At 38.8% G+C, this 13810-nt stretch overlaps 1 protein-coding gene across 3 annotated transcripts in view; it reads left to right on the top strand.

The window, feature by feature from the left end:
- fez2a (fasciculation and elongation protein zeta 2a) overlaps positions 1 to 13810 on the top strand; it is a 31178-nt gene that overhangs the window by 4110 nt on the left and 13258 nt on the right. Inside the window, exons 4-9 of one of the 3 annotated variants that reach the window (XM_048153027.1) lie at positions 1291 to 1423; positions 1495 to 1745; positions 3144 to 3224; positions 5801 to 5876; positions 5985 to 6050; positions 10597 to 11117. In XM_048153027.1, the coding sequence (XP_048008984.1) occupies positions 1291 to 1423; positions 1495 to 1745; positions 3144 to 3224; positions 5801 to 5876; positions 5985 to 6050; positions 10597 to 10613 (624 nt within the window). In that variant the 3' untranslated portion in view covers positions 10614 to 11117. Of the gene's footprint in view, positions 1 to 1290; positions 1424 to 1494; positions 1746 to 3143; positions 3225 to 5800; positions 5877 to 5984; positions 6051 to 10596; positions 11118 to 13810 lie in introns of those variants that run through there. The other 2 variants (XM_048153025.1, XM_048153026.1) reach the window with 2 other exon arrangements.

Here is a 13810-nt window from a genome sequence, read left to right as displayed (position 1 = left end):
GAGTTATAAAATCTGAATTGCGAGTTATAAAATCTGAATTGCGAGTTATAAAGTCTGAATTGCGTGATATAAAGTCTGAATTGCGAGTTATAAAGTCTGAATTGTGAGATATAAACTCGGAATTGCGAGTTATAAAGTTGTAATTGCGAGTTATAAAGTCGGAATTGCGAGTTATAAAATCTGAATTGCGAGTTATAAACTCAGAATTGCGAGTTATAAAGTCTGAATTGCGTGATATAAAGTCTGAATTGCGAGTTATAAAGTCTGAATTGTGAGATATAAACTTGGAATTGCGAGTTATAAAGTTGGAATTGCGAGTTATAAAGTCGGAATTGCGAGTTATAAAATCTGAATTGCGAGTTATAAAGTCTGAATTGCGTGATATAAAGTCTGAATTGCGAGTTATAAAGTCTGAATTGTGAGATATAAACTCGGAATTGCGAGTTATAAAGTCTGAATTGCGAGTTATAAAATCTGAATTGCGAGTTAAAAAGTCTGAATTGCGAGTTATAAAGTCCGAATTGCGAGTTAAAAAGTCTGAATTGCGAGTTATAAAGTCTGAATTGCGAGTTAAAAAGTCTGAATTGTGAGATGTAAACTCGGAATTGCGAGATATAAACTCGGAATTGCAAGAGAAAAAAAGTAATACAGGTGAGATAAAAAGTCGCAGTTACATTATTTTTTTTAAATTTTGTGGCGGAAACAAGCTTCCATAGATACCAGAGAAAAATAACCAGAAAAAAAACAAAAACAATGGACAAGCGTGTACTGACCCCAAACTTTTGTACAGTAGAGAAAGATTTTAATAAAAGTAATATTTTTTATTCAGCAAGGATGCATAAAATTGCTCTAAAGTAAAATAAAGACAAAAAAAAAATTCTGTTTCAATTAAATGCTGTTATTTTGAACTTCTATTTATCAAAGAATCCTGAAAAAAATGTTTTCACAAAAATATAAAGCAGCACAACTGTTTTCAACATTGATAATAATCAGAAATGTTTCTTGAGCATCAAATCATCATAACAGAATGATTTCTGAAGGATCATGTGACAATAATGATGCTGAAAATTTAGCTTTGTTCACAGGAATAAATTACATTTTAACATATATTCAAATAGAAAACAGCTATTTTACATTGCAATAATATTTCAGAATATTACTGTTTTTAATGTATTTTTAATTAAATAAATGCATCCGTGGTGAGCAAAAAAGACTTCTTTTAAAAAAACCTTACCAACTCAAAAGGGAACAGTAGTATACTGTATATCTGAAACTAAACGTTATTTTTAGGTTATCGAGGAGATAGAGGAGCTGATGCAGGACTCTCCAGAGATGGAATCGGAGCAGAAAGCTTCACACTCAGACCTGTCATTCGTCTCTCAGAAGAGCCAAAGATCTCACAGCAGGCAGATCTACGAAGAGAGTGAGTACGTCCTTCTGGAAAACATGTTCAGGTTTGTTGAAAGCACGTCTGAGCGAGTGCTCTCTGTGCAGGAGTGAGGCTGATGTCTGTAGTGGAGCTGAACGATGAGCTGGAGGATGTGGAGACGGCCATCCGTGGATATTCGGAGGAGCTGATTCAGCACCTGGCCATGAGGGATGAGCTGGAGTTTGAGAAGGAGGTGAAGAACAGCTTCATCTCGGTCCTCATAGACGTACAGAACCGACAGAAGGTGCACCGAGAGATGCTGAAAAAGAAGAGGAAAGTTAAGAACGTGGCGGGATCTGAGAAGCTGCCGTCTTCTGTGAGTATCAGGTGTCATTAGATTGGGCATTTTAGTGAAAGTATTTGTGCTTTTTGTCTTGAGGCGTTTCACACACACTTAAAGGGTTAGTTCACCCAAAAATGAAAATTATCCCATGATTTACTCACCCTTAAACCATCTTAGGTGTATATGACTATCTTCTTTGAAACGAACACAATCGGAGATATATTTAAAAATATCCTGGCTCTTCCAAGATCTACCTCTGACCACAGCCCTATTTTTTTGAACAGCGAGAGGTGTCTAAGCTTACGATACTCCTTCTGTTTGCTGACTGCGCTGCATTTAAGCCAATCACATTCAGACCTGCCTCCATTCCATATACAACGTTCACTTTTTCACAATGTGACCAACAACCACTGGATAAAATGAATTCCTGTTCACTAAGCCTTTTCACTTGGAAATGCATCACACTATGGTGCTAAAGTCAATCATAACGTCTGATTCATGGTGACTTCAAAGGGTTAGTTCAAACCCAAAAGACTTTTGTTCATCAAGAGAACACAAATGAAGATATTGTTATTATTTTCTTAACATTTTTGTTCATTCAAGTCCAAGCTTCAAAAAGTTTATAAAGACAAGCTAAAAGTAATCCAATACAAATCGAGGGGTTTAATCCAAGTCTTCTGAAGAGAAACAATCGCTTTATATGATGAACAGGTTTAAAGCTGCTGTCTGTAACTTTTTTTGTGTTCAAAATTTACAAAAATTATATAATAAGAATGTACAACATAAATCCATTTTCTAAACCGTGTTTTTGCCTTACCCTGAATCATTATGGTACACTTATAATAAGTGTTTATATTCAGACTTTTTTAGACCGGACTGGTAGGACCCGTATCACAGTAACTGCGTGACTCGCCATAGACATACACACAGAAAACTAGCTCCGGCTACCATGTTCTTCCGCAAGACGCGTGCAGTTCTGTTTATTAACCGCTAGAGGGCCTAAAATCGCAGACTGCAGCTTTAATTTAGGCTTTTATTAATAACTTTGATCAACGGACATACATAGAGGTCATCAAAAATGGTGTACGAGCTCAACTGCGCTTGCTTGACACACTGGAACAGCCTCTTTTGTTCATGCAGGAGCTCAAACATGCTTGTGTGACACACGAGAACAAACCTCATTGGTTCTGGTACATCAAGCAAGCATGCTTGAGATTTAGTTTACCATATTTGTTGTGCCCATCACAATCCAAAACACCTTTTGACGAAGTAGTTACTGGTCTGGAAACACATTTTGAGACATGTCAATCTCAATCTCTTTCTTCTTCCTCAATTACCTCTTGCTGTAGTTGATGTGATTTTATTTCCTCATTCATTCTGTTCTTTCTATCCCGATCTCTTTTTCTTCTTTCCTCTGTTCTGTGCTTGTAGCGCTTCAGCATGGAGGGCATCTCTACTGCCATTCAAAATGGTTTTCGGCACACTTTTGGGAATGGGGCCGGTGAGAAACAGGTGGCTATATTTCTTGATTCCTCTTCTCTTCTGAGTCTGTTGAATCTGCTCATAAAATTCAACTCTTAATATGTTACCCGTAGAAGCCTAATGAGCTGGATACCCAGATATCTTCTTTTTTTTTTTTTTTTTGGCATTATAGAGGTCAATCCCAAAACTGATTTGGATTAGTAGCAAAATTATGCTTTATTAGTTGCAAAATTATGCTGCATCGGGTATAGTTAATGGTGTTTTTATAGTTTACACTATTACTATGGACACATTCACAAGTGGAATTCATCATACACTCCTGGGCAAAAAAATAGCTAAACACTAATCTTTTAATTGCCTTGACCACAAATTATTGGTCAGGAAATTAGCAAAATTTAAGGAAATGCACTACTTCTAAAGACATTGCTGTCTCAGAAGAACATCAAAGACAGAATGAAGTTTTTGGCAGAATATGGGAAGTTGTGTGTGAAGTGAAGAATCACAATGAAACATGAATTGCATGGTGGTGCTCCAGAAGGATGTCTTTAAAAATCTGCTGAGTAATATAATAATAAATGCATCTCTACCACAGTGAAGCATTTGATCCAATAGCAAAAGAAAAAAATCCACAATAGAGTTTCTTTTACTTTCCAAAAGTGGAAAAAAATATCGAGAGCTTGATTCCGATAGTCAGAAGAGAGAAAGATGTCAAATTTGCAGTCACTGCATCAGCCGTTGTATTATAAAAACTCACACAGCAGCGTTAACCAGTTTTCTGTCGTATATATAAACTTGTATAGTTATAGAAAAGCTATATTTACAATGTTAATAACTGCAGAAAAGCGGTCTGTGAAAAGATTAAAGGTGCCCAAGAATGCTTTTTCACAAGATGTAATATAAGTCTAAGGTGTCTCCTGAATGTGTCTGTGAAGTTTCAGCTCAAAATACCCCATAGATTTTTTTTAATTCAATTTTTTAACTGCCTATTTTGGGGCATCATTAACAATGCACTGATTTACACTCGGCGCCGCCCCCTTAAATCGCGTGCTCCCTGCCACACCAGCTGTCGACTATATTACAGCGCATTTACAAAGTTCACACAGCTAATATAACCCTCAAATGGATCTTTACAAGATGTTCATCATGCATGCTGTATGCATGCTTCGAATTATGTGAGTAAAGTATTTATTTGGATGTTAACGTTTTATTCTGAGTGAATTTGAGGCTGTCCTCCGTGGCTAACGGCTAATGCTACACTGTTGGAGAGATTTATAAAGAATGAAGTTGTGTTTATGAATTATACAGACTGCAAGTGTTTAAAAAATGAAAATAGCGACGGCTCTTGTCTCCGTGAATACAGTAAGAAACGATGGTAACTTTAACCACATTTAACAGTACATTAGCAACATGCTAACGAAACATTTAGAAAGACAATTTACAAATATCAGTAAAAATATCATGCTATCATGGATTATGTCAGTTATTATTGCTCCATCTGCCATTTTTCGCTGTTGTTATTGCTTACCTAGTCTGATGATTCGGCTGTGCACAGATCCAGACTTTAATACTGGCTGCCCTTGTGTAATGCCTCAATCATGAGCTGGCATATGCAAATATTGGGGGCGTACATATTAATGATCCCGACTGTTACGTAACAGTCGGTGTTATGTTGAGATTCGCCTGTTCTTCGGAGGTCGTTTAAACAAATGAGATTTATATAAGAAGGAGGAAACAATGGGGTTTGAGACTCACTGTATGTCTTTTCCATGTACTGAACTCTTGTTATTCAACTATGCCGAGGTAAATTCAATTTTTGAATCTAGGGCACCTTTAAATATGTTATTTGTTTACATGCATGTCATGTGGCCATTAACTGTCTTCAGAGAACCGTCAACATGCAAATGTATTGTTACATTTTTTAAATATTAACTTTAAAATCTCAAAGGAACTTTTTAGGAAATTATTGTAGGTCAGAAGGATTTGACTAACAATCTTGGAGTTGTTGTTGGTGCTTAACTTGTTATGTGCTTTATCTGAGTTGTTTAAGGGCACATTTACATGACGATGTACTAAAAATGAAAAGTTTTTTTCATTCAAATTTTTAGTGTACAGATGGCAACATTGTTGAAATGATCCCTTTTCACATGGATCCGCAAAAACAACTAAAAATGCTGTATCCTGCTGCCAGGCCAGTAGTTGGCGATGTCACTTTGTAAAGAAACACACACGGCTATAGACTGAACACATAATACTCATGTACATGGCATCACTGTTTTCACAATTTCGCGTTTTTTCTGGCCACCAAAACGCTGTTGTTGTGCAAATGAACGGCCAAAACACATAAAAAGTTGTCTGTTTTTAGTTGAAAACAGTCTAGTGTAAACTGTCCCTAAATTAGTTGTATTTAGTGAGATGTATCCATACAAGTAATGTGTTCACCCTTATAGAGATTGATGTTGTGCTACATAAATACTGACATTTTAAAAAGTTAAAAGTAGTTTCCCCAATACTGTGCAGATAGTAAGTGAACACACACTGTTTTGAGATCCATCCCATCATGCAGTGGCATGTTAAACCCCTCCCATCTGTGCTTATCTTTTATTCAGTATGTAACAACAGTCATCCCGTACGAGAGGAAAGACGGGCCACCATCAGTCCAAGACCTTCAGATTTTTACCAAAAGTGAGACCAAGTGCTTTAATTTCAAACAAATGCCCTGCTTTTTCTGCTACAAGTTGACAATAGTATATAAATCTTGACATATCATTGTTAACATTCGTTTTTCTACAGTTTTAGAAGCCATGAGAGATGACAGTGATAAAGTCCCAAGCCTCCTCACAGACTACATCCTCAAAGGTAACAACACTCGACAGAAATGCGTACAATTTAAGGACAGTGCACTGCAGTACACTTAAGTACACTGGTTCCCTCAAAAAAAAAAAAAGCAATAGGATATTTCCATTGACTTTTGGATTATTGCAGAAAATATAAGCTCTATGACCATCAACAGTTTATGATCCTCACGTTTTGTTCATCATGATAATCTTCACAAACTCTACACCGCTTGCATACATTCTATTAAGATCTCAGTTCCTTCATCTTCCATTATCATTTTTTCGTCCTCCTCCTTCATGATCTCTCTGTTCTTGCAGGATTTGTTCTAGTGCTGGTCTGTGAGGTTTGTAAAAGGTTTAGTTAATAGGTAATGAGCATTTAGATCATAGTGTGTCTGTGTTTGCTTTATAATGTGTCTACCCGCCATTACCATAGCAACAGATAGCAACAGAGTATTACACTGCAGCCTCCCTCTAAACTTACCTGGTAATGGTCATACATGCAGTAGATCCCCTGTGTGGGCTTCACTTTATTCACTCCTTTTATTGGCCTGACACATATCTAAGAGAAGGAATTAGAGGATAGTTTCATCCAAAATTGACAATTCTGTCATTATTTACTCACTGTGGTTTTCATGTGGTTTCAAATCTGCATGACTTTATCATTAAAACATACACAACCAGTCAAAGAAGCCTGTTCTGCTCACTAAGTCCACATCAAAAATACAGTAAAATGCCTCGGTTATGACTGTAACCTGGTTATGACTGTTATGACGCTGCGTCGTAAGTTTACGACACTATGGGAAAGCCTCTGCGTAATTGTGTCTTGAATCAGTCCAGTGGTGTGATGGAACATCATAGGTGGGTGATGTCACGACCAGAAAGGTATAAAGCACCCCTGAACCAAACCATGTCAGCTTCTGATAGGCTGAAGCATGTTGATCACATGCATGCCAGAAGTATGGCGGGGCGACGCAGCGCATACATCATGAAGAGAAGCCCCAGAAAGCAAGGCTTTTAAAGCCGCTATACTCCTTGTAGAATGAGTCCAAACAGCCAAAGGAGAAGGCTGACCGGCCAATTCATAAGCAAAGAGAGATAGCCTCAACTACCTACTTGCTCATTCTCTGCTTCGGTGCTGGGTACCCCTTTCTGGGTGACCCAGAACATACAAAGAAATAATCAGACTTAAGCCACATAGCAGCTCTGTGAACGTAAGCAACAAGTGCCCTCACTGGGCAAAGCAGATTTAATTTCTTCTAGTCTGATGTACGAAGGGGTGGAGGATAGTAGGCCAGCAATACTATAGATCTGGCCACATTAGTGGGGATCTTAGGAACATAACCCGGCCTAGGGTGAAGAAAAGCCTTCACCATGCCAGGTGCAAACTCCAAACACGAAAGGGAAACCGAAAGGGCTTCTGAATCTCCAATTCTTTTGAGATATGTAATGGCCAACAGAAATAATGCCTTCAAGGTCAGAAACTTTTCTGAATCCTCCTTGATAGGCTCAAAAGGAGCAGCCGAAAGGCCCTCCAGTACTAAGGCCAAATCCCATGCTTGTGTGAGCTGCAGGCCTGAGCCTCAAAGTGCCATGGAGGATATTAATGGTACCTCCGCAAAGATCCACCACCCAAAGGAGTGTGGTAAGTAGCTATGGCCACCACACACACTTTTACCGTAAAAGGGGATAACCCTGCAGAGAAACGTTCTTGCAGAAACTACCAATACTGTACCAACCAGGCAGTTATCTGGGTCTAAATGATGAATCTTGCACCATGAAGAGAACAAACTCCATTTGAAAGCATTAAGTTTCCTCATGGAGTGGAGAATGGTCTCAACAACTTCAGTATTGAGCCCCCCACCTGAGATAGAAGGTCCTTCCTGATTGGAATAGAGTTAGAGTTAGAGTATACTTTATTGTCCTTTTTCAGAAAATTTGTTATGGAATCAAAGCTGCAATAATACACAATCATACATACACAACACACAATAAACAATAAAAAGAAGAAAGACTCTCCCAAGGGGAGTCGTTGAGGAGGGAAATCAGGTCCGAGAACCAAACTCGAGTTTGGTACAACTCGAGAACCAAACTTGAGTTGGCCAAAGAGGAGCCACTAACAACAGATGGCCACTCTACCGCTGATGCCATGTCTGCACCATGGCATCCAACCCCAGTGGAGTTGAATGCATTAAGGAGAACCACAGCGGACAGTGTGTCATTTCCTGAGATGCAAATGAGGTGACAGTGCTAGGCCAAAAGGAAGAACCCCATACTGGTCTGCTTCGGAGCTTCCTGTAATGTTGAAGGATGAATATATGGAAGTACATATCTTTGAGGTCTATCGTGACAAACCAGTCTTCGGATCTGATTTGAGTCATGATTTGCTTTAAAGTTAACATCTTGAATTTTAGCTTTTTGACCGCATGATGTAGATGTCCTTAGAGTAGTCAGCTCTGTGCCCTGAAGCGGATACCCGGATACATTGGTGTCAGGACCTCTTAGCTGAAGCCTTCCTGGCAAAGACTACATTCTTTGCCAGGTTGAGGCTTCGAGTGTTTTTCCCACCCCAATTCTTTCTTTGGGGGAGCTCGAGAAGCAACGCTCTGCTTTTGTTGTACCCTGTGTGAAGAGCTGGTGTGCGGCCGGGGTGGCCTTCAGTCGATGAGGGAGAACCTGCTGGAACGTCGCCGCTTGCTTTTTAGCCTCCTGAAATCTCTCAACAACCGAGTTGACGGCGTTGCTGAAAAGGCCATGAGGAGACAGAGGGGCATCCAACAGGAAGGACTTGTCTCTCTCTTTGATGTTAGAGAGATTCAGCCTTAAGTGTCTTTCTGCAGCTACCAACACTGCCATAGTATGACCAATTGCTCCTTGGTAGCCCGAAGAGACAAATCAGTGGCTTGTTGCAGTTTTTGAACTGCCTCTGAAACTGGCTCCTCCCGCTCGTTGAAGGTCTTTAAGCAGGTTGGTATGCCTGCAAAATGCCCATAATATGCAAGCATGCACTGGCCTGACCTGCTGCCATATAAACCTTCCCAACCAAAGCCGAAGTTGTTTTTAGTGGCTTGGAGGGAAGGGTCGGGGCCTTGAGGGACGATGCTGAATCGGGAAAGGTTGCTCGCAGGCGTCTACTCCACCTTAGGCATTGCCCCATAACATACTCTTCAAGCCCCAGGATATTCAAATATTTCAAAACATGAGGCCCATACACATATGATGAGTATGGTTTCTTCCACAATCTCCACTCTGAGGTGAAAAAATGGTAGGCCGCGACATGGAGGTTGCATTTTGGGAGGCAGAAAACATTCATCCAATTTTCTTTAAGGACAAACGTCCTGCCTCTCAGCTGGCAATCAATATTTAATTTTTTATTTTTTTTTAGTTATATTTATGGGCTTTTTGTGCCTTTATTCAAAGAGGACAGTAGAGAGCAGACAGGAAAGCATTGGGTGGAGAGAGGGGGGCAGGATCGGCAAAGGAGCTCGAGACGGGAATCGAACTCGGGTTGCCGTGAACGCATTTGCGCCATATGTCGGCACACTAACCACTAGATAGATAGATAGATAGGTAGATATAAAGTGACAAACAACACCAAATATGACAGAGTAACACAGACAGTGTCGTAAACTTACGAAGCAGTGCAAGTTTCCTATAAAAGGGAACAGGAATATTCGGAAATATTATTACAATTTTATTTAACTGTTTTCTATTGTAATATCTTTAAAAAATTTAATTTATAGCTGTGATAAAAGCTGAATTTTCAGCATTATTATTCCAGTCGTCAGTGTCACATGATCCTTCAGAAATCATTCTAATATGCTGATTTGCTGCTCAAGAAACATTTCTGATTATTATAAATGTTGAAATCAGTTGTGCTGCTTCGTAATTTTTGTGTAACCTGTGATACACTGCCATTAAAAAGTTTGTGATTAGATTTATTTTTTTTTTTTTTAATTCAGTAAATTAATGTTTATTCAGCAAGACTGCATTAAATAATTTATAATGTTACAAAAAATTTCAGTTTCAAATAAATGCTGTTCTTTTGAACCTTCTGTTTGTCAAAGAATCCTGGAAAAACAATCCAGAAAAAAATGAAACCGCACAACTGTTTTCAACAATGATAAAAACTATTATTTATAATTGAGCACCAATAATAATTTATAATAGTTGAGCATCAAATCAGCATATTGGAATGATTTCTGAAGGATCATGTGACACTGAAGACTGGAGTAATGATGCTGAAAATTCAACTTTGATCACAGGAATAAGTTACAGTTTACAATATATTCAAATTCAACAGCAAATGCTGTTGTAAGGCTTCAGAAGAGCGCTTGAATTATAGTGTGCACGTTATATGGTCTACTTTTATGATACGTTTATAGTGTTTTTGATTATTTTTGGATCCTGACAGAAAGTCATTATAAAGTGTCATTGTATGGAATAAATGCAGCATGAAGATTCATCATAAATTCTACTTTGGTTTCCTATTTATCAAATATGCTAGCATTGATCTGTTCATGATGATTAATATATACCAAAACTTGAACATGATTTCTCGTTCACAGTGCTCTGTCCCACCTAGAGAGAGGAAAGTTACTTCAGTCTTCTCATGCATATTGAAGAAGCATCTTTGTTTCCTTGAAAACAGAGGGATTATATTCACTGTGATCCTCAGATTTTACCTTCTCACTGTTAGCTGATCAATGCACGATGTGTTTGACTTCAGTTCTTCTGTACTGATGTGTCGGACTGTATTTTGCATGTTTTACCTCACAGTTTGCAGTATTCTGTGTTTGTGTGTTTGCAGGTTTTCTGCGTGTGTGTTTAGTGATTGGAGGACAAATCCAGATCTGGATTTTAGGGCTTGTCTCAATGTAAATGTCAGTATCCACCTTATTTTTCAACACGCAAGTAGCTGCTATAGGGAAATGAGAAGAATAAAAAAGTGCAGTAAATGGTAAAACTTGCGCTTATAATTACGATAGAACATTAAAATAATATGACAACAAATACCAATTTGCAACATCAAGCTGCATAACGGACTGTTTTTGTTCGGCTAAAATAACTGAAAGTGACTTGAACCGGAAGCCTTGCATATTCAAGTTATAAATCTTACATTAAAATAAGGTGGATAGTCCTAATGTATTAATGCAGCGTGACTCCTGTCAGAGAGAGGTGTGGGTTTGTAAAGTTGTTATCATCCCATGGTAAACATCAGTTTATCCCAGTATTGTATGATCTAAATCAGCGGTTCTCAAATGATGGGTGACAACCCAAAAATGAGTTGCAGGCCTGTTCAAATAAATGCTAAACAATGATAGATAGATAGATAGATAGATAGATAGATAGATAGATAGATAGATAGATAGATAGATAGATAGATAGATAGATCTTACACAGTATGTGAAATTAAGCTGCATCTCCACTGATGTTTACAGACCAGGGTTGCCAGGTCTGCGACACATAACTAGCCCAATGGTCAATCAAAAGTAGCCTAAAACATATATTTTCTATATATTTCTTATATATTTTTTGCAGTCGCTGTTATGCTTTATACACAACTTTAAAATCACTACATGATAGTAATTATAAACATCATAATTTAAAAGTAGCCCAATTCCACAGGAAAACTGCAGGCTTGTCAACCCTGGTACAGACTTTGATGTTGCCAGTTTTGCATATGTCATATTAATAATTTGGCATATTGTTGGGGCTGTGCATTTCATGATAATATTAATCCATTTTAGTATTTGATTTTAAACATTTTGTTTACTTTTGCATGATAAACGGTTTTGGCACTGTGTTTGCCACTTGCTGTCTACTGTAAAATCCAGCAGAACCAGCTGAGAGCCACTGATCTACAGCATATTATATTACTTTCATATCACCATGGGGTGTTGTAGTTCCAATCCTAAGGGTTGATTAGTTGTCCTGTAACATGCGTGCACTTACCATTCTTTTAACTGTTAAAATGCCTTATGTCACTAAACTTCAATTCTCTCTAAAAATAGCTTTACACCAGTGATTTTGCTATGAGAATATTATAAAGAATCTGTGTTTGAATCTATGCATGGCGCTGACCAGCCATCCGGTGCGTGACAGTGTTTTCATGACTTGACACACATTGCGCCTTATTAAACAAATCTACATGCTGGTGAGATTGCGTTCTGGTGCCAGTGTTTGAATGTAAGATCTGCTGTGTGCCTGATGAATTGGTTACATAACAAGACTTTCTAATTAGCTGGACAGCAATCAATGGTTATTCATTTCAGAGGTTTAGTTTGTTCTTTGTGTAAAATTAATAATGACCCGATATTAACATTGTGTCTGACAGTTTTGTATATGTATAAACTATATGAACATTTATGTTTCTTACTTTTATTTATACTTTTCAAAGCAAATAATAAAATATATATTTAAAAAATCTTGATCTATTTCTCATTCTTTTCTGCTCTAAAGATAAATCAATATTTGTTAAATCCTGAAGGATAATTCCATAATATTCATTAGCCTGTATCCTGAGGTATCAAGTCAAGTGAAATTATTTTCAAAGCCACTTGCTAGTCATGTTGTGCCCTCAGAGAAAGTCTCTGCTAGTCATGTTCACAGAGGCCTTTTCTTGTTGGTCAGTGCCTGCTGTTATGGCCAAGGAGGACATTCCCAAGCTGCCTGTTGTCATTGCCGCAGAGGCCTTTTCTGAATGTCTTGCAAATCTTGTCATGTCCACAGTAAAGATTCCTGTCAGTCCTGTTGTGTCCACATTTCCATGTCCATCATTTAAAATTCCTGGAAGTAGAATTCCAGAGCCCACTTTAGAGAGAGCAGTCCCAGAGCCCACTCCGGTGAGAGCAGTTCCCGAGCCTGCTTCGGAGGAAGTTGTTCCTGAGATCGCTGCAGAGAGTACCTTTCCCAAGCCTGCTCCAGAGAAAGATGTAGTTTTTAAGCCCACTCCAGCTCCAGAGGGAGCAGTCGCAGAGCCCGTTCTAGATCTAGAAAGAGCAGCCCCTGAGCACAGTTCAGTGTCGGCTCCAGCTCCTGTATACTATCCAGTTTCGGCTCCAGCCCCTGAGGACAATTTTGTTTGTTTTGTCTAAGCCTGATCCTGCTACGTTAAAGGGCACCCCAGAGTCTTTTTCTGGACCTGTTTCCAAGACATTCATCTTTCCTTCCAGTTCAGTCATTGCTCCTGATTCTGCCTCTGTCATCAAGCCCAGTTGGAAGTTCAGACCAGTTAGGCCGGTCCCTGTATCTAAAGGTGCCTCCAGTCAAGTTCCAATCCCTCCCATCTCACCCTCTGTATTTACTGATTGCTATGGTTCCCCTGAGCCAGCACCACCCTGGTCAACCATGACCTTTTTGCCTGGTTCTGTCAGGTTCAAATCAAATCAGATTTGGAATTTAAGTCGTAGTCAAAGAGGCAAAGATCAAATAAACCGGGGAATCAGACATAACGATAAACAAACACTCATAATCTCACTAAACACTCACAATCTCTCTGGCACGACACTCTCAATCAAACAATGACGAAACGAACAATAGCAAAAGTCAAAGAAGGCGAAGAACGATGGCGTAAGCGCAAAGTCAACGAGGCAGAGGCTGAGTGTTTGGGGCGGTCCTTAAGTACAGGTCAGGTGCTTGGCTGGACCAATCAGTGTGTTTAAACGGTTAATGGAGACAACTCCCACCTGGAGCACAAACATGTCTATACACACACAGAGAGAGATAGAGAGAGAGTATACACAGACAATGACAGATGAAAACAGACAAAATATCTTAGGG

Source organism: Megalobrama amblycephala, linkage group LG13 (assembly GCF_018812025.1).
Source record: "Megalobrama amblycephala isolate DHTTF-2021 linkage group LG13, ASM1881202v1, whole genome shotgun sequence".
Lineage (NCBI taxonomy): Eukaryota > Metazoa > Chordata > Actinopteri > Cypriniformes > Xenocyprididae > Megalobrama > Megalobrama amblycephala.
Note: the sequence above shows the minus strand (reverse complement) of the source record. Positions and strands in the feature narration are given on the sequence as shown.